Genomic DNA, 22349 nt, shown 5'->3' with positions numbered 1-22349 from the left:
CACAGCCCTCTGTTGTTGCTTCCCCATGTTCACTAAGCAGTCTGTAGATAGTGGCTGACACACGGTCTGGTCTCAGTTTCCAGTTTTTCCCGCTTTCTTGTTTCCACCAAAGGGACTTTTTAAAAGATCTGCTAGTGTGACATGAGCCAAAGTGAATAGTGATGAATACAGAACACTGCACCACTGGCTCAAGGGGAAAGGAAAATGACTGAGTTCTGAGAACACACTCTTAACTCACATTAGTCACGGATGTTGTACTGAGACACAAGGCTTTGTGGATGTTTTTTACACTAAAAAGGCATAAAGAACCAAGAGTCCAAGTAAGGAGTTGCAACAAATCTCTTTACAGAAATTTTGCTACTTGATTGAGAAGTAGCAATCAACCATAAGTTTCTATGACCTGAAGGATTTGCTAGATTTTAAACTACATAGCTTACAAGTACAAATCATTCAATTCAACACTTCAAAACACCGCATTAAAAACTGTAATAAGTCCTGTTTATTCATGGTTTATTTTACTCATACTGTTATCCAGTTCAAACTCTCTCTTTATTTGCATTTTATCTTGCATTGGAGAAATTGCAGTCTCTAATTTAAAGTGATTAAGCAACTAATAAACTTCTTTTCTTTGAACAGATTTTGATTAAGTTGCATTTTATTTCAAATAAAATAAGACTTTAAAGGACTGGATTGTAACCAAAGCAACTTCGGTAACTGAATGGTTTATTTTGGGTAAGAACACTGTTATTTACAGCAACGGCCTATGGGATTAGTTGCAGATTAGGTTGTGTTACATACAATTATCCAAGGGAAGTGCCTCTTGAAAAGAAACCACTTAGAAAGCAGTTGGCACTCTGTTGCCCAAAGGCACTATGAAAATACTATCTGCATAACTGAATTACTCCAAGTGAAAAAATTCCAATTTCCTCAGATGGTCAGGGACATGAACCAGTCAACTCCCAGCTCCAAATTCTAGGCTAACGCTGTCTGCATGGTTGGAAGTATTGGACAGAATGGAGACAGTAGAAAAACAAGTGAGTGGGATATGGACAAAAAAATGGAGAACACTGAAGGGGACAGAGTGAGAAAAAGACACCAACCACACATGGAGAAAAAGCTTATGCCTATGAGTCAAACATGTGCGAGTGGTGGGTGGGAAAGAGGAGAAAGCAAAAAAGGGAAAAGCGTGAGGGAAAGTCTTAAAAGGGAATTTAACACCGTTTATTCACGATACATTTTAATCTGATTAAACCTCTTACAGACCTTTCCCCCGGGGCTAGTGATCACACCGGCTGGGTATTAAACTAGATTTGTAATGTATGACCACACTCCATATAGCTGAGTGTGTATGTGTTTGAAGGAGGGAAAATTACCAGAATTAGGGTGTGATTAAACCTGTTTTTATCAGCTTGAATGTGTGTGTGCCAGCATCTGTGCGTGCTGTTAGCTGTGTGCAACAAAAACAGCCAGCAGATCCCAGCTGATGAAAGTTGATGAGACACGGTGAGAGGCAGACATCAGCTGACTGAACATGCTGGCAAAGCACGCTCCCACAACCCCCTTGCATCAGCAAATCCCCTTGGTAACAGCGTGTTCCCGCCAAAAACTCCCTCCATGTTACTCGTCCTGCTCCGGAGACCACACCCTGAGTGGCTTCAATAAACTTTAAGCCAGTTACTTTACTGAACTTTAAAATGTAAAGCTTAGAGAAGACTTTATTTGGCCTAAAGCTAATTATTCATAGTGTGTGTGTGTATGTGTGTGTGTGAGTGTTTGGGTGGATGAAGAGATAAGGGAGCTTGGCAGAAATGAGGTTATACCACTTAAACTCAGTGTTTTCTATGGATATTAGCTTTACCAACCACAACCACTATTAACTCAACACACACACACTCACACACACAGGTCAGGTGAGGTCACGTGCTATGTGTCTTCTCGCAGCAGAGTTCCTGAGAGTGCCAGCTGTGGCTCCAGGGTTTCTGCAGAGTCAGGTTTGTGTTACGAGGCTGGGGAGCGCTTCATTCCTTTCTGCTCGCTTCTCCACTCGCTAAAATCAGACACACCACGGATCACATTTGGGTCAAAGACTGTCCTTTTAAAACACCTTAACCTGGGTCTTGGTTTGTTTAACAATAATAAAATACCCAATGGGTGGATTCGGTCATACACTGTATAATGATGCAATCAGAGACAGAATCCTCTGATGTTCCCACTAAGATATTTGAGTGTTAAGTCATTGACACCCTACTTGGTACAATTGGATTTGGCCGTTTTGTAGTAAACCACACCAAGTCTGGCCCTCTGTGCATTCAGGTGAAAACACACTCAAAGAATTCTTTGTTTCTTTACAATTGGCAAGGTACAGACGTCTTTAACTTATTACAGTAGAAAGCCTTAAACATGCAGTATGAGAGTGTAGTCAAATGTTTGTGCTTCTATTAAAAAAATATATTTTATTTTTAATCTTTTCCCCTGAAAATAAAAGCACACAAAGAAGTATGTAAATTGAAAAATACATCCTAGTTTTATTTCCTTTGTTTCAGGATACATACTGACAGACATCATACCTCTATGATTATTCATGACATTGTAGTAGCTTAATATTTGAAAATACATAATTTTTCCAGATACTAGTCCTTATCGAGGTCCACGTGTAGCATGGGTAGTCCCAAAAAGAGACCTGATTAGAGATCTAACAGACTGTGGGTCAGATTAGAGATTAAGCATTCAGTAATATAGGCCTCCATGTGCAAACCTGCATCTGTTTCATATTAGAGTGTTTATTTGCTTCATTCTACACAGTATAACTGTGTGTTTTTTGCCTGTCCCCCAGTGCAGCTATAGGATGAGCTATAAGGGAGAATGATGGGGGCCCAGCAGCAGCCACTGCCTGCCTGCCTGGACTGCAGTTCCACACAACTGGGCCAAAATAAACATCTTTCCCACAGCCGCTCTTTGCTAGAATGACATGGGGGAGCCGGAGGAGTGTGTGGCTTGCAATGGCCACATGTGTACCTCAAGTGTCTTTGTGGATGTACTGTATATCTGTGTGTATGTGTCTGTGAGTATGTCTGCATAACCAATTGAGACAATCCAAACCCCCAAGCTTCTGAATTACATTCTTTATCCTCCACTTTCCCCCTGTTACATCTAAATCCCCTCCGAGCCACATGTAGGCAGCCAGAGCCTCCTCTACTAGGACTGTGTCCATTAAAAACACCAGTAGCACAGTTGAGTGACCACACCTCTGTCAGTCCCTGCAGTTTAGTCTCTACAGTGCAACCTTCACCGAAATGAATGAAACCATTTCTTACAGTATTCTATCTGCTCAAGGAAAAGATGGAGGAAATATTAAACAACAATTCCGGAAAACATTTTATTTTAGCTTGGAAATTAAAGGAAAAATCCATCCTCAGATAACTTTACATTGTTACTTTATGATATTCATTGTGTTATTTTAGTAAGTGACTTGAGACAGCCACCAGTTCATCGAGGGTCTATGATCATTTTGATTGTGAGAGACAGGCAAATATATATAATACTTAATTTGTTTTTGCAGGACTTTGTGTCATTTTTTGTTGAAGTGTTGAGAGTTACTTCAATCTCTTGAAGACTGAAGAGTCCATTATTACTAACTTAGGCCTGAATCAGACAGAACGCGTTTTATGGTTTTTTCCGAGGTCAAGAACTTTGAAACTCACGTTTAAGCCACCATGGACGAAAAGTCTTTGAAGTGCTCATAAAATATATAAATTAGAACATCTACATTTTCATTGCAACTGAGCTAAATCCACCTGCTGATAAAGATTGAGTGATGTAATCAAAAGCTATAGAACAGCTATTAAATGGACCTTGAGGTGAAACTGTTTTGTTAAAAGAATCTTTCTATTTGGTTTACAGTAATGGTTCAAAAGGTAAGTAGAAAATCAGCTAAGCTGCATAGTTTTGTTTTTGCATCCGGTCCAAAAGCCAGAGTATGGCAATAGTCCTATGTTTGAAAACACATATAGGATATTAATGGACTCATTAAACTTTCATTAGGATTGTTAAGGGATCTTATTTCCATTTTGAGGTTTCAACCCCGGGAATGCCTGAAATGCCTGTTCCATGGAGCCCCCCTTCTCTAAATCCAGATCCCATGTTAACCAGCCAAGTGCCGCAATTAATCCATTTCTGCCTCAGATATCAGACCTGTTCATTAGGCTTTCTATAACCTTTAACTTTCCCCGTGAAAGTCTGCTCTGAGTCTGCAAGGTTTAAAAGAGGCTGTGTGGCTTGTTCAGGGTGATCCATTACACCGCAGTGAACACTCTTGAGGGGAAGCCTCAGATGGAGAGAGGCCTTCTCATCTTGATATAAAGTCTTAAGGTTTAATACCTCTCAGGGGAGGAAAAGAGCTGTGCTCTGGTTAGGCAGGCTTGTGTCTGGAACTGACACAGGAAGGAGAAGGGGAATGAGAGAAATAATCTTCTGGATATGATCTGATCAGCACGAATGTCCATAAATCATATATGGTTAAATTAAGTTCAAAGTAATCGCTGTGCTTTTTGATACAAAGACACACATATACAGAAGAAGCATGCCCTCAGGCTGTATCTTTCACTCACAGGCAGCGGAACGATGTCGGCAAGGAAGAATGACATTGTGAGGCTGCAGGACAGGCTCAGACATCTGGTTGAGCACGCTGTATAAATAGGACCCTTCCTACAGTTGTTATACTAACACATGATCAAAAGGATATGCTAACACTACGCATACAACACATGGCAGAAATTGACTTTTTAAAATCACATTTTCATTCCTGCAGCTTTGAAAGGTGTAGGTCAAACCCTGAAAAAGTAACCAACATAACATTACAAGAAAGAAACTTCAAAGGAGCCATATTGGAATCTTGCTTTTTGAAGAAAGTGCCCTGAGCAGTCTCATTCATCAAGCTCTACATGAGGGTAAATATTTCCGAGTTTAGGCTATGAATAATTTGTGACACAGAACTCTACTGCAAACATATTTTATACCTTATCTTTCTGAAATACCAAGATGTCAAATATTTAGAGCTGCATTCAGTCTGCGATAAGTACTTTTTGACAAACAAACAAACCATAGGGACTTTCTCCAGGGGGAGTGGATGTAAATGAAGCCTGACAGCGGGAGTGTGTGTGATCAGCCGGGAGACTGATGTCAGGTTCAGGGCCATTTGCTGCTGTGTTATTGCTAAGGAGCAAGTCCACCCCCAGGGCTGTGTGAGGAAGAAGCTGGAGCTCGGTGAGTTGATGGCTTTATAAATCACAGGCAAGCTGAGGCCGATAGAGAGTCCATATTGTGAATCAAACACGTACTCATCCCTGCGTGCGCACATACTCAACACGTGTACATGCACACATATACACTCATAAAATGCAGTTTCCTAAATTATTTTATTCTTGGCAGGCTGGAAAAGCTCCTAAAACAGTACTTAAGTCATCTTGTGGACAGTAAAGATTTTAAGTGGGTTAACACCTCCTTCAGGCGGTGCGGCCCATGCTTCACACACACACACACACACACACACACACACACACACACACAAACACACTCAAACACATAATGGATTTGACAACTAAAAAAAATTCTTACTCTGCTGAAATTACTCTCAAATATAATAAGTACATACAACTCTCACCAATCAAAGTTATTTATCCATTTTATTATTAATTACTTTGTGTAAGTAGATGGCACTTTTTTCAGTTTAAATAAAAAATTGTACAGACAACCACACACACACAGATATGCACATAAATGTGGAGACAGACATCCTGCATCCCCTACTCCGACACAAATGGGGTCAATCCTGCACACACTCAACCACCAACGAAAGAGGATCCCCCAAAATTACTACTTTGCTGGAGCCTGGAGCGACCAGTGACTTCATGTCTATAGCAGCTAGACTGATTTACTCACGTACAAACCCCTCTCGCCTGTCACCGCAGCCCAGAAAACCCATCTCCTACCCTCTCACAGCACGTTCCTCTATCAGTTGAACATTTACACCTTCCCACATCCCGTGTGTGCTCTACAAACACTCGAACATTTACTCAGCACCACAGCTGTTAGGAGAGTATGCTGTGTTATCAGTGACAGATAACGGAGGCCAGCACAGATTCAACCTAAACGATTCCATAAACACAACAATATGCATGTTCTTGTTCTTCACTGAGAAGTTGTTGCTGAGATAAAGGATGGATGGATTTCTTGGACAACAATCTGACAAACCCACAGCAGCATTTGGAGACAATGGATCGAGTGAGGGGATCTTCAAAACAGGCAAATAAACAAGCCATAAACTGTGATCAGAATTATAACTGAGGCAAAGTCAAGCATTGAAAAGAGTAATTTACAGTTCTGAGAGACACATAACAGTGATTTTCAGGCCCATTGGGGAAAGACACAAATCCAATCCTTAAAATTAGAGCTCAAAAATCACATTGAGATGCTGGGCGTAGCAGTCTTCCTAGTCTGGATCTAGATCTATGTGCCAGTTATTTTGGTTGGTATGAAAGGCTCCAGGGCATGGTGCTGACTGATCAATTCCTGGTGCTTTGAGGCATCTAGATAACGTGTGTGCGCGTTTCAGTGTGTCTCCAAGCTTGTGGCAAATGAATTACAGCCTTGACAGGTCCAGATTACGACAGGGGTGGGGAACAGATAAAAAGGAAGACGATGGTCTTCTCCCTCATCCGCACAGAGTTGAAACTGAAGATACAATGCCAACGTTGTTTTTGGGAGTGCCATGTTCACTTGAATAATGTGACTTTAACATAGAAACTAACTTAAAATAACTGCTTCAATATTCAAAACCTGCCTTATTTAAGAAACTATTTATAGTCTAAAAAGATATATAATTCTTCTCTGAGTATAACAGAGCCCAGAGCTAGTAACTCTGAAAGACAGAGCTAAAACATCATGGACAAGACTTAAGTCAAGCTGATCAGTGAGCATACATCACCCCCTGGTGGTAAGAAAATGAAGCCCTCACTAAATGTGTGTTGGGGACTCACCACAGGTGTAGATGACACTGAGGTACTTCCTGGTGCCAGAGTAACACGGATCTCCAAAGTCTCTAGTGGAGGCTCGAACCAGGCAGCTTTTCTTTCCCTGGCAGCGGGCGGTTAGAACCTGCAGAGCCACAGACGACTGGCAGTCTGACAGACACACAGAGAGCGGAAAAGCATTGAATTATTAATGGACATGCAGACTGATTATATAACGTAAAATAGAGGGGTTACTGCTTTTATACCTTTTCTGGTGACAAAAAGAATATCACTTCCCAAATAAGAACCGATCTATAACTAACTAATTTCTTAAGAAGGGAGACTGTGTAATTTGGTACTAATTAAAAGGGGGATATGAAGCAGTAGTTATAGTCATTCAACAAAAAATGTATTGGCAAATAATTTGGATTATTTGGGTTTCATTTCTTAAGCCAAAATGCCACAAAATGCACTGGTTTCAGCTTCTCAAATGTGGATATTTGTCTTCTGTAATAGTAAAATGTTCATCAGACTAAACAATATGAATATGTCAACATATGCTAGGGAAATTGCTGTATGATTGGTATTTTCATTATTATTTTCGATCATAAACCAAACCATTAATCAATCAGTCAATACGATTATCTGCAAATGAATATTAATAATAAAATTACTGTTAGTAAGTAACTGTCTTTTACACAGGTCAGTCTACCATGCAAAAAAGGTTCATATTGTCCCTCTGGAACAAAGGCAAATAAATGTACAAACATGGAGAATAAAGTTTCCAGTTGGTTTAAACAAATCTGAAATTGTCTTTTTCTTCTTGAGATTATGGCAGTTGTTTGAGGGAAATTTCTCTATAAATCAGCAACTGCTTATAAACTTTACCAAACTATGTAAGTGCTATACCATTTCCTTGTTGCATTGTGTCTTTGTTCCCTATAATTGGTAACAAAGTACATAGTTCTACCCTGACATTATTACTAAATAGCAGGACCTGGAAAAAACAGCATTTTGTATATTTTTCTGTATAAAACATTTATTTTAGTTTATTAGTTTATTTGACAAGGACAGTGGACAGAAAGCCAGAGTTAGTGACAGCTCATTGTCCTGGCCAGATGTTTAAAAGACAAGACAAGACAGAGGCTTTGGATTCTGGACCTTGCTTGTTTCATATGATTTTTAGTTTATTCATCAACAAGGCAGAGATACCTTTCTAATAACTTTATATAGCTGCTGTTCTCACCTATGGAAAACCTCTTATCCAATCATAATTCATTACCAGAACTAGAGTCTACATAACTTTATATCCTTATTTAAGATATACTGAATGTTCATATTGTATATGAGTCTCTTACTACCTTGAGTGTTTGATGGACAAGTAGCACTTCAGGCACAAAAGGACTACATGAGTCTCTGTCAGCTACAACAGACATGGACACACACACACACACACACACACACACGCACCTACACACACTCACACCCACACTCCTTCCTATAAAGGCTTTCTCAGCTCCCATGGTGGGGCCTCTGTCTACATCAGACCAACATAAAGAAACCTTACTTGGGCTTCACATTGTCTAAGGGATATCTGACCCAACGTGTGCGTGTGTGTGTGTATGGAGACCAGACAGAGAAAAAGATGTGGCTCTCATACATCATCGCTAAGTACCCACCAGCTCCTACTGACCCTCTCTTCTGCAGCTCTCATCCTCTGGGGAGCCTGGACAGACAGATGAGGCTCTTCTCTTTCCTTTTTCCGCTCTCCCTTCCTTCCTCTCACATTAATAATGGGACTACAGAAAATGATCTGTTGACCCGCTGTGCTCACAATCTTTTGAATGAACTATTTTTGGAGCTCATTAAGCCACGTTTACATGCCCATATTTTAACAAACATGATTTCAGAGTAGGGTTACAACAAACAAGCATTTTCATTATTGATTCATCTGCTGATTACTCTCTTGATAAACTGATTAATTGTTAAGTCTTACAATTATCAGAAAGAAATTCTCAGTGAAAAAGTTCCAAGAGTGACATCCTAAAATTATTGTTTTTAGTTTCAGCAAACAAAGAAAGGCAGCAACAATTATCTGGGGATGGACTAATCAAGGACAGGCTGTGAATGGCTGACAGTGTATATATCCCTATTCCCTATTACAACAAATACTGTATTATTGTTTATTATTAATGGTATGCGATGATAGGCAGAATTATCTGTTTGAATATGACTATGGGCTGTTTTCTTATATAATAATAATCACAATTAAAGCTGCAAGCAGTGTTGGGCGGGCCATTGCATGTGTAGCGTGTTGGGGTGTGACGAGGTCGCGCTGTATATTCCGCAGCTCTGCCGGCGCGTCTCTGAATTGGCACACGCTTCGAACGCTGCACGGAAAACTTAAACGTCACTTCCTGTGTCCCCTATGTTGCGCTTGAGAGCCCCCAGTAACTATACGTTATGTCTTAGTACGTCAAGTGTGAAACACATTGTCAAATTTGATTTAAATCGCACAATGAGTGTCAGACAGAGCTTACTTCCTGTTGCCAGTAGGTTGCGCTAAGACTATAACTGAATATTGGCACGTAGATGTGTTCAGGGCGGGACCATTATCAAGCATGTAAAGTCTGGTGCAGATGTGAGCATGTTCACTAAAGTTACAACTTCCTGTTTCATGGCAAATCATCGATTTTGGATGCCATGCCACGGGCACGCGGTTCCACAAAAACTTCCCATTTGTACAACTTTTAATCTGCAATGGGTTCAGACTGCACAGCAAAAATTTGAAGTCGATCGGATTAATTCTCTAGGAGGAGTTTTTTAAAGTACGAAGTGTGTAAATCGCCAAAAATGACCATTAAATCCAAAATGGCCAACTTCCTGATGGGTGTGGTGCATTGCTCCTAGAGGCTTTTTTGTACATCTGGATATAATACATGTACAACAGAAATTTCGTACACATAGGTGAAACTTTGGCCGGGGGCTGCTCTGTAGGGGGCACTAGCGAGCCATTTTGCCACGCCCATGTGAGAGACCCATAAAATATGAAATTTTTCGCTCCGTCCTCAATTATGTGCAAAGCTTGGTGAGTTTTTGAGCATGTTTAGGCCCCCCAAAGAGATTAGATTACTTTGCAGAAAAAAAATCCCTTCAGTTCCAATAGGGACCTTGTTTCATGCTCGGGCCCGAATCAATTATGTAGAAAAAAAGATGCTTCATTACATTTTCATCTTATTTATTTACTCAACATTTTTACTTCATTGGCACAAGGGTCTGGAAAATATGCAGCAGTTTTAACATTACAAATTCTAGAAATGCTCTCAGTTAATTGTGTAACTCCAATTGAATCAATATTGTTATGATCTACATCATGAACTTCAGTGACACCATCAAACTGAGGTGTGAGGAGCACTAATGACCTACTTGTGGGTCTTGTGGGAATGTGGACGGACCGGGGTTCAACAGGGATGCCTCCCAGGCCCCACAGTCCATCTAACCCTTAAAAACAACACAAGGAGATGAGCCTTTGAAAGTGGACACTGCCCTGGTGGCCCTCTGAGAGGAAGAGAGGGAGATCAGACAGGCAGGAGGTGGTTGAGGTTTGGCTCGCACGTCAACAGGCCACAACGAATGATGGCACAGGTCAAAGGGCAAATGTCCCAGTCAGGTGTGACAGAGGGCGATCCAGTGGTCATGCACAGTGTTGAAGTCACTGAATTCTCAATAACTGTGCATTCCTGCCTTATTGGATTACAGCAGTCATAATCAAGGGCTAGACTTTTTTTCCTGATAATAATTGTGTCCAGATCAAAGACTGTGTGCAAAAAGCTTCTTAAGAATGTGAACCCGAATCGATGTCTGAACATTTGGACGCGGTTCGGGGGTGGGTGGGGGGGGGGGCGGCGACCGGATTCTTCCCAGCTGGAGCCGACACACTGGAATTCCTAACCAGCACGAAGTGAGGTGGAAGACTGTGGGAAACAGCGAGTGTAACTGGATAACTAGTCAGACACCTTAAAGGTTAGACAGTTGTTGAAAACACATGTGGATTCATCGATAGTGAGAACAATTCACAACTTTCTTCATCTGCAAATCTTTAGTTTCAGAAAACACTCTTTCATTGAATTCTGACCAAATTCCCTGGTGCTTTGAAATAGACTTTTGTCTTATGCCAAACTGCTTGTCTCAATGGAGGAGTTTCTCCCAATAACTTTATTAATAACTTATTCAAGTGTGATACAGTCGGTGTTCTTCATCAACCAACAGGCCAAAACACAAAGACATTCAGTTTATCATGTATGAGAAAAAAATGTGCTGTAACCAGCATATTTGGCATTGAGATATAATTCCCGAGCACACAGTTGTGCACTGCCTTGCAAGGCCAGGTGGACCTAATTCAGCAATCAGCTGTAGCACTCCTGGGGCAGAACTAGAGGACAGAAAAGGAACAAGAATGCACAGCACAGAGAAACACATATAGCCGTAACAACATTTACCAGATACAAAAACTGGCTTTAGAAAGTCATAAAATATCATACTGAAACCAGGGAAGAAGTCTTTGGATTGTGCATTAAGTTCGCTGTATGTAAAACCACCATTTCCCCCTCTCCCTTGCCTTTCATGTCTCTGTACAGTCCTATGAAAGCAAAATGCCAGCATTTTAAGAAATACTTTCCAATTACTTTACATTCAGATTGCACTTTAATCTTGGAGCTGTGTCTAACAGTATCCAAAATATTCTTCATGTTGACCCAATTAGGTTTCTAATGAATAGATCTGAAAATGTCGTCAATAAGGTATATAAAAAATAAACTACTTTTGTTTCAGGAGAACAATTATTTACACTGAAATGTTTGACTTGTGTGGCTTATTTGTTGTGAGCATGGAACTGAATAAATGGTCTATAAATAGTATCAGATGTGGAAAATTTGTATTGTGGTGGTACTTTAAAAGGTCTGGGGTGGTGGTGGTGCAATGGATAAGACACATGCCTTTGGTGTGAGAGACCCGGGTTCAATCTCCCACTGTGACCCATCCACATGCGACCTCAATTGTAAATCGCTTTAGATAAAAGCGTCAGCTAAATGAATAAATGTCTGAGTTTGCTCAAATTAAGTAAATTTAAGGAAGTCTGAAACTGTCATAAATAACCCTAGTACAAGATTACTCAAAATGGGTTTCTGGTCTCTATTATAGGATAAATGGATATATGTAAAATAATGTGAACATGTGGTAATTTTTAATTATGAAAAAACAGGATTTAAATATGTTTACTTTAGGTTTTGATAATACACCTATAGCTAAGACTCTTCAATCAAGTATCTGTAAAATGGCATTAAACTTAATTTTTCATCACAAACCCGTAATTTTACTGGAAGTTTTCTTTTTTAACCCCATTAAAAGGTGTGAACGCCTGTCATTTAACAATAAATTAAATTTTACCACTTTGGGGCAATTATATACTATGTTAATCTAACTTGTAATCTAAGAATTATAATAAAAGTCAAAAGCTGTGAAATTACAGTAATTATGGCTGTTTTCAATGATCAAAACTGTGTTTCGACAGTTTAACAATACTTGTAGACACTATATACTGATTAAAATAACATTTATTCAATGTTTTTATTTTCCAAATATCCATAATTAAAGGAGATATTTGTCAATTAACAAGAAACTCTTGTTACTAATTGTACCAAGTTTAAGAAATGTTTTTACAGTGTTAAACTTATTTTTAACAGTTTTTTCTTTTAAATAATAAAAATAATATTTGTGAAAATACGGGAAATTCCTGAATGGAACAGTTTGTTTACGTCAAAAAAAAACAATATTTTCTTTAAAATAACAGAAATGTTATGGTTAATCACATGTCATTCATTTGACATGTGACATTTCATGTTATTTTACATTAGACATGTAAATTCACAGTTTATTTTAGCAATTTTTTGATATTTTCATGTATTTCAAAAATATAGGGAAAAAACTGTGAAATAAAAAGGAATAAAACTTTAAAATTACAGATTTTTTTTACAGTGTCCCATTAACTTTGTCCCAATGACTACTGCTCAAAATGCAATCCCAGTGTGTGCAGATCTGTGTGAGCGTGTGTAGCTGTATTAGTGTCTATATGCAGACGCTGCAGCACATTGACCTCCTGGTCTGCCTGTGATATGCTTTCATTTGCCCTCCCTAAGGGCTTGTTTGAGCCACGTTGAAAACTTTCCTCTCTGACAAGGAAGCCCACTGACAGACAGGCCCCCATTAGCTGAAGCTTTGATTCCCTGACTGGGTGATTAGTTGAGACGGAGGGCCCACAGAGGACCAGCGGGGGGGACTTCTACAACCTCTACAGACAAGAGGATGGAGACACATTTATTCTTTGTCCACTGACTCTCTATGCTTACATGTGTAGACACACACACACACACACACACACACACACACACACACACACACACACACACACACACACACACACACACACACACACAGCATTTCTATGCAATTTAAAAGAGCATTCCCCAGGATCTGACTTCCTCTGGCTCTCATTAGTGACTTTAACACAGACAGTCCTCTCTCTCTCACACACGCACACACAGAAGGGAACAGGCATGAATAACCCGTGATACTTCTAACCTTTACCCTCAGCCACCTCCGAGCCTTTGCACCCACAATCTATCCTCCACCCGCCCAACAAGGACAGGCCTATGGTTCAGAAGAGAAGGTCCACAGTCAAGGGAAGCAGTGAACAAGGTAAAGGGAGGAGTTTCCTGGACAAACATACATACACATGTATTCTCACCGATGACTGATCACAGACTGAGGTCACATTTTTCTTAAATGTTACTACCTGCTATAACAGTGCTCTTTTAGGCTGAGAACCCTTCTGCTAACGTCGTCTTCTCACATGTGTGTTGATACGCTGCCCAGCGCCTCTTTGTTGCTCACATCCTTTTGTCACATCAGTCATCCGTCAAACATCTCACTTTCTGCTTGCTCGAAACCAGCATAAGCCTTGGATTGCATCTTCAACATGAATCTACCAATCTAATCTCCAACATGATGCCAAATTTTTACCAAGCAACAGCGTAATCATAACATCATGTGCGTTGTGATGGCTGCTGCCATTGAGTTCCACTTTGTCACAGAGCCCTTATGTGGGGTGAGTGTATTGTGGGTGTAGTATGTGCTGGTGGATTGAATGACTGTCAAACAAATTCATAGGACAGCACGTGTGTGTATTCCCCTAAAATAAAAACACACCCCGAGCATGTACAAATCCAGATACACAAACCCACCCACACAAACGTGCACAAACACAGACGCATGCGGCACATCCACAGCAACCTTTTGTCGAAAACTCTCGCAGCAATGCTTCATCACACTCCTCCAGGTATTCCACCCACGCACACCTTTCCTGGAATTTCCAAGACAATGGGAGGAAAAACTTGTCAAAAGTACTAATCTCCTCTTCTACTGTGACTCACCTCATGCGTATCATTTGATAGGGAGAGTTAAGTCATTGTTGTGGGATTAAAAGTCTTTGTAGAATTGAAAAGTGACTTTCAGATGCCATGATAGGGTGAATGGACCTGCACACGCCAAGTGCTTTCTGTGAATGCCACTAATGAAATTGAAACCACTCTCCCAGACACACATTTACTGTAAATGTTCTACTCACTTCAGTGGGATTTCATTGTAATGTAACAGTATACAGGTTATTTCTTGAGTCAGAGGCATTTGTTACCAAAACAGGCAACCATATATGTGTTATGACTGACTACATGTCCCTTCATATATTCAAACACCACATCTGAATTCCAATCAGTGGTGACCCTTTGCACCAAATCTTGCATGGACCTGTTATCCTGGAAAACATGTGCACGAAGTGCGGTGAAGTTCTTGGTAGCTGAACTACAAACGTCAGGGATGTTATTTTAGAGAAGTTTAGGAAAAACAGTCACCACAAAGAATTCAATTACTGAAATCGGTCAACTACTGATAGACTGGAGTATAGTTACTCTTTCAGGACTGTACATTTTCTCTTATCTGCAAAGTCCAAAACAACACTGACTTCCTGCTACTTATCTGCTCTGTATTCATCAAAGTCAGAGAGAAATGCAGATAGAGTTACAGTGAAGATACTTGCACCCTAACAACTGAACAGCCTTCCAAAAGCCAAGTGTTAAATTTGAACTGCAGCTGTGCAAGATTGGCTTTTAAAGGCTACTGCGATGATATGAAAGACCAAACAGTCCGTGCTTACAGTTTGAAACATCAAGCTGTGCACCTCGTCTGAAGCACATACTCAAAAGTGAAAGCGCGGTGGCCTTCACAGAAAAAAAAAGACCCCGCATGCCATCTATGGGGGGCTATTTAGATGTCAAGAGGTGTGTGTGATGGTAATTGGGCAGATGAGAGAGGAGGGCTGAAGCAGGCCCCTTTGCTTTGAGGATTCTCCGCCAAGACCTGTCCGACTCCACCACTCCCACCACACCCCAAAAACCAAGGAACAGACGAGATCAAAGAAGGTCTTACTTTTATGCGCACATGCCTGTGTATGCACTTGTTTTTGTCTGTTGTACTTTTCTAGGGCTTTGGATTCAACAAGCAACCAGATATCTGCTCTCTACAGCTCTCTACGGTGGGAAATTGACTGCAAAATTCACAAGCTAAATACGGTGTGTTGACTAAAAAAAGGTCCCCAGAAGATGGTTGGTGTTCACACAATGTCCCCAGCAAACTACAAAGAAAAACCTACCTCTTTTTGGTGGGTGGCTGTTGTTGAATTGCAACACTAGTCTATGGATACAACTGAAATAAAAGATGAAAAGAGATTGTTTGTAGGAAAAAAGTGTACAAGCAATTCACTGCTGCTGTACACTGTCATGTCTTTCTGATTGACACTGCATATTTTGCCTGGGCAGGTGCAGCCGTTGATCTCAGACCCCAGGCAGCAGTGAGAATGCCAGGACAGCGTGGTTTAGGAGATTACTATAACCTACCTTGTTGGCACATACAAACAAACATTTAAAAGAGACATTAAATCAAAATAGGTGCTAAACAAACTTGCCAAACCCAAGATTATTCAGACATGCAGAACCACAAACACATGCGCGAGGCACTGTACCACCTTGGATGGGAGGGAAAAAAGAGGGGGGAAAGCATTTAGAAATAATTAATGGTGTGTGTCTGGGCTGTCACTCAAGACACCCTCACTTCCTGCTCCTGGTGACATGGGAGCCACATGAAAGACGTAGCTGAATGGGGGAAATCCCACTCGGGCACCGCTAGGCTGTCTGGAACAGCCTGAAGAGGTGTTTGTGGGTGGTTGAAGTGCGCATACGTATATGTGTGAGTGTGTGTGTGTGTGTGTGTGTGTGTGTGTGTGTGTGTGTGATAGAGAGACAGAACAGCATGCAGTATAATTGCTGAACAGGAACAACAAGGCGTGTGTGTACGTCTGAGTGTACAGCTGATGTAAACGTACACACGGTTATTATGATTTCACAGTAAACACTGCTGTTCCTCTGCTCTAATCTGGCCTTTGTACAACTGTAACAGTAGAGTCCATTTTCCATCAGTGCTGTGAGAACTCAACTACTGTATTTAATCCTGAGTCTGAAACCAGATATCAGGCTAGGCCTGTCTCACCCGCTACACCTACCTGTCGCACATTCCTGGTCCACCTGCATGCGGAGGTTGCTTCAAAGCAGCCCTCAATGCTCATATAGGATACAATACCACAAACACACCTGCATACACACTCACACAATGCTATTCTTTATATCTGTCTCCCAGTGACGCCTGTGTTGGCCTTTCGACCCATCACCTCTGTCATAAAGACGGTAACACAAATAAACACCCACCTTTCCTTCATAACTTTATACAAGTTGTTCCTAGCACACACTCATGAGCACATGCGTGTGTGCGCGCACACACACACACACACACACACAAGCCAGTTAACTTACAACTGCTTATTTACAAGCTCAAGCATTGTCCATTTCCTTCAATACAGACTAAAGCAAAATAAATGAGCCAGGGCCACCACAGTAGCTATGGTTATACTAATACTTGTCATGGATCCAAGCTTAGAGTCAATTACATTCCCCTAAACAAGGGCGAGGGTACATCTGGATATCCCGTGCACTCTGACATGCACACACACACACACACACACACACACACACACACATACTCGGGGGGAACTCAATACTGTCCCTTTTCTACGGGCCAAACTCTGCGCTTTGGATGACAGAGACACCTGATCTACATTCCACCCCAATTCCCCTGGCAATATGTGTGTGCATGTTTGTGTCTACCTGAGCTGGAGTGGTGGCTTTATATATCCCAGCATGCATTCCTAACAAGATGAAGAAATGCTAAACGGTGATATGTTTCTCAAAGTTAAATTCTGAATCAGTAATGCCAGCGGAACAGTGTAAACAGGTGACCTGAAGGATGGGTGTGGCAGGCCAGTGTTTGCTACAGAGCCTCTGAGGCAAAGACGCTGTACAGGAATTATAAAATCTGCCAAACCACAACAGCATTTCAAGGCACTATCACCTAAGTCAAAGGAAATTCATGAGGGAGAGAATTCAAGTTATGAGCCTGGCAGCGTTTGAAGTTCACTTTGTGGTTCAGAGGTGTTTCAAGTGCTGACGGGTAAAACCCATCAATAAAAATGTTTCATTCCCCCCCATCGGATGGATGCATAATGACGCCTGGTGTGTTCTGCTCAGACAAATCTTAGCAAAAAGAACAAATCAAAGCCTAGAGTGACCTGAAGTTCCACTCTCCCAAATCATTAATATGTATGAGAACATTAGCAGGACAAGGAGACTCATTCAACATCATGCATCATTGATTTGCATTCTTGCAGCTTGTGTCTTCATGTAAGAAATCTCTTTCCTCTCCTGACCTCAGACTGACCCCAAACCTGATGCTATAAATGGAGCGAATGATAATAATTTCAAAGTAGTGATGTTAATATGATTATCACCCCTTGCCCACCCTCTCAAGAGGATGATCAGTTAAGATCATAACAAAAAAGTATCCTGGGACATGATAGGAATACAGAGTCTTGCAGCACCAGGAACCAGGATTGGGTTGAACTAGATATTTGTAAATCCATTATTAAGTCTGTGTGTAAAGTCCTTGTTTGTGTATAAAATCCTTACTAAGCTCTTGGTAAATACTAGGCTAGTGGTTACTACATTTTGTAAAGTCCTTACTAAGATTTGAATAAATACTAGCTAGTAGTTATTAAATTTATGTAGTTACTAAGTTTAACACTTCGAATGTGTAAATATTTAGTGATGGACGAAGTATTCAGATCCTTAACCAAAGTAAAAGTACTAATACTCAGTAAAAGTATATATAAATAATAAGGAAAAAGTACTTGGAAAAGTGTTGAATGCAGAAAGAAAAACACTCTCTGTGACTGTGTACTATTATATATTATATTATTAGAATATAATAACTCATGCATTCATGTAAAAGCAGGATTATACTTTTGTAGTTGGTCGTCATGGAGCTCATTTTGAGCAATTTTGCATTGTACTGCATTAAATGAAAGTTTTCATTATGGATTCATCTGCTGATTATTTTCTCAATTAATCGTTTGATTTGTAAAAATTCTGAATATACTGAGAAAGGATGCCACATTTAACAAGAACCCAAAATTCCACCTTCACATTTGCGAATCTTCATATTTGTGAAGCTGGAACTCTGTTTTTTTTTAACATGAAAAATTTAAAATTACTAAACAATTATCAAAATAGTTGCCTAATCATTTTTTGTCGATTGACTAATCATTTAAGCTGTACTTCAACTGTACTAAACTATTGTGTAGTCTCATTTATAACAAAGTATCAGTAACGAGTAACTAAAGCTCTCATAAAAATGCAGTTAAGTAAAAAGTACGATATTTCCCTTGGAGCTGTAGCGGGGTAGAAAGTGCCATGAAAAGAAAATACTGAAGTAAAGTACAACTACTGCAAATATATACTTAAGTAGTACACTTGTTCAAAATTTTAATTATTTTTACAGCCAACTTTTGCCCTTATTTTTGATACAGTACAGCCAAAGAGAGACAGTTAAATGCGAGAGAGAGGATGACATGCAGCAAATGAGCCACAAGTCGGATTCAAATGCGGGCTACAGCATTAAGGACTTTAGCCTTTGTATATGGTGCGCATGCTCTACCAGGTGAGCTAACTATCAGCCCCTTAAGTGCATGTAAAGTTAAACGTACTTAGTTACTGTCCATCACAGCAACAAGTTTGTGTGGTGCAACCCATGTTAAGTGAGTGATGAACAAATCTCCACTTAGTAAACACTGACAATATAACTAAGTTAGGTTTGAACTTAAAAAGAGCTGGTGCAGCCTTTTCTTGGGTCCTTTGGTAGAGATGCAGCTTCCTCAGCCACTCGATTATCTCGCTACCCCCAGTGTGAGAGTGACAAGGTTCCTCACCTACTGACGGGGCCCTCCTGTGGTGCAGGGGACACTCCAGGGTGCCCTGTAGAGTTCGGCCGAACATGGCGGAGTAAACAGCGATCTGCATGCCCCGTTTGCAGCTCAGCCTCATCCTCTCCTCCTCACAGACCACCTTGCTCTTATACTCGTCTGGAGAGAGGATACAAAAAATTACAAATAACAAAAAAGCAAAAACCAACCGACCAGTGTCATTTCCAAAAGTAATGTAGTCTATCTAATATAAACAAAACAAAAATCAAGAAATATCCCCCAAACTCTAGAATGATTTGCCTCTGCATGTTAGGCTGTCCCTTACCCTACCTGTTTTTAAATCCCATCTTAAAACACATCTTTATTCTCTGACTTTTAACTCTCTAACTTTCTATTTGATTCGATACCTAAAACACTATAATGAACAAACTCTCAGCTGTCAATCATTCAGTTAACTTCATGTCTTGCCTTGTCGAGAAGACACTCCCTCTCAATATGCTGGTTCTCTTTACTTGCATTTTCAGATAAGAAGAGTATTCACAATTCCTTCCCCCATTTTTGTCCCATTTTTTCTTTGGACAAACCTCTGCAGAAGACCCTTTAATAAGCACAGAAAATAAAGGCCTGACAAAAGGCTTCATTCTGTGTAAACAGGCAGAGGTAGTGTCGCTCAGTGGACATGTAGAGCCATGCAGAGGCATTCCTCACACACATCCAGCCACAGTGACCTGTGACAGCCAGAGCAGCTCCACTGGCCAGCAAATAAAAACACAACAGCAGTCGTTTCTATGTCCATGTAGGGAGTGGAACAGGAATGCAGAAATAATAGCAAGACAGAGAGCAGGGAAAAGTGGCAGGACTGGTTTGTTATATCTCTTGGTGATGGATTCACTCTTGTTCGCTCTCATTCCCTCCCTTTCTCCTCCACTTCCTCTACCCTCCATCCACCTCTCTTTTCAGAGGCAGTGACACCTGCCCGTTGCACCTCACTAACACCCCATGCGGTCTTTCTCTCTTTCCCTGAGAAGTCATTGGTTAAGTGACAGTGAACAAAGAGTTGTTGATTGGCCCCGGGGTCCGGTGAAGAAAGAAAAAGTGGGGAGGGCAGGGGGATCAGTGGATTAATGCCCACTTCTGGTCACTCTAGTGTGAACTGCTCCACAGCTCAGTGCAGCTCGGCTCAGCACAGCACTGAGCCATGAATGGAGACTAGAATCTGGGTGGGATTACTGAACTGTTGTGGCTCCCCTCTGGAGTGATACTCTTAGCTTCCTGGCTCACACAGAGAGGGAAGAATAGATTAGATAGGGAAGGAAAGATTGTGGTTTTTACTTTTAAATTAAGCAGAGAAGAGAGCAGAAGCAAGAAGGACTCTAGATATTGTGATGCTTAATTCTTTTTTGTCAACAAATCTCATGAAAATACCAAATGTAATGAATTGATCCTAGTAACAAGTATTGCCTGTGCAACCAAAGCCTGGTAAAGCTTATGTTGTCCCACACATCAGTGACTCACATTTGTGAGCTAGGTGATTTGTTCCTTCAAAAAACATGGGCACTAATGCTAAAAACCACAGTGCCCGGCCCTTTTAAGCCTTTTTGAAAGTATATATTTGGGAAAGATTTTCATCTTCAGTAGGAACCACTAGGTTTATGGCCACAGACAGAGTACGAAAGTTGAAAAATATTGCGTGACTGACTAACACACTGCTGATTTTGGTCTTTTCATGGAATTTGTTGGCAATAAGGAAATTATAGAATAACGGCAACTTAATTCTTCAGTTACCTTAAGTTATCTAAGTGTAATACACTCAAATGAGGTAAAACATACAAAGGACGAATACATATTTTGGTATAAAATGCATTTAGAGTCAGCATTAGAAGTAGACTAATCTTTTATCACAGCTTTCTTATGCTGCTCTGTCCCATTTCTGTGTCTTGCACTGCTGCTTTATACTGGGGATACATCACCACCTGATAATTTCACTTAAAGGTGCTCGATGTAAAATATATACAGGTGCTGGTCATATAATTAGAATATCATCAAAAAGTTTTTTAGTGTAACTGAAATAAAAAAAAGTGACACTTGGATATTATATTCATTCATTACACACAGACTGATATATTTCAAATGTTTATTTCATTTAATTGTGATGATTAAAACTGACAACTAATGAAAATCCCAAATTCAGTATCTCCGAAAATTAGAATATTACTTAAGACCAAAAAAAGGATTTTTAGAAATGTTGGCCAACTGAAAAGAATGAACATGAAAAGTATGAGCATGTACAGCACTCAATACTTATTTTTTTGTTTTTGCCTGAATTACTGCAGCAATGCTGTGTGGCATGGAGTCGATCAGTCTGTGGCACTGCTCAGGTGTTATGAGAGCCCAGGTTGCTCTGATAGTGGCCTTCAGCTCTTCTGATTTGTTTGGTCTAGCGTATCACATCTTCCTCTTCACAATATCCCATAGATTTTCTATAGGGTTAAGGTCAGGAGAGTTCGTTGGCTAATTAAGAACAGGGATACCATGGTCCTTAAACCAGGTACTGGTAGCTTTGGCACTGTGTGCAGGTGCCAAGTCCTGCTGGAAAATGAAATCTGCATCTCCATAAAGTTGGTCATCAGCAGGAAGCATGAAGTGCTCTAAAACTTCCTGGTAGACGGCTGCGTTGACCTTGGACCTCAGAAAACACAGTGGACCAACACCAGCAGATGACATGGCACCCCAAACCATCACTGACTGTGGAAACTTTACACTGGACTTCAAGCAACGTGGATTCTGTGCCTCTCCTCTCTTCCTCCAGACTCTGGGACCTTGATTTCCAAAGGAAATGCAAAATTTACTTTCATCAGAGAACATAA

General features: G+C 40.5%; 1 protein-coding gene across 2 annotated transcripts in view; it reads right to left on the bottom strand.

Annotated features, from left to right (window-relative positions):
• Positions 1-22349, bottom strand: part of LOC123977963 (protein eva-1 homolog A) — a 93364-nt gene that overhangs the window by 31418 nt on the left and 39597 nt on the right. For both annotated transcript variants that reach the window (XM_046061051.1, XM_046061052.1), the window contains exons 4-5: positions 19489-19641; positions 7035-7178 (exon numbers count right to left, since the gene is read on the bottom strand). In XM_046061051.1, the coding sequence (XP_045917007.1) occupies positions 7035-7178; positions 19489-19641 (297 nt within the window). The remainder of the gene's footprint in view (positions 1-7034; positions 7179-19488; positions 19642-22349) is intronic.

The sequence above is a fragment of the Micropterus dolomieu genome, linkage group LG10 (assembly GCF_021292245.1).
Source record: "Micropterus dolomieu isolate WLL.071019.BEF.003 ecotype Adirondacks linkage group LG10, ASM2129224v1, whole genome shotgun sequence".
NCBI classification, from domain to species: Eukaryota; Metazoa; Chordata; class Actinopteri; order Centrarchiformes; family Centrarchidae; genus Micropterus; species Micropterus dolomieu.
Note: the sequence above shows the minus strand (reverse complement) of the source record. Positions and strands in the feature narration are given on the sequence as shown.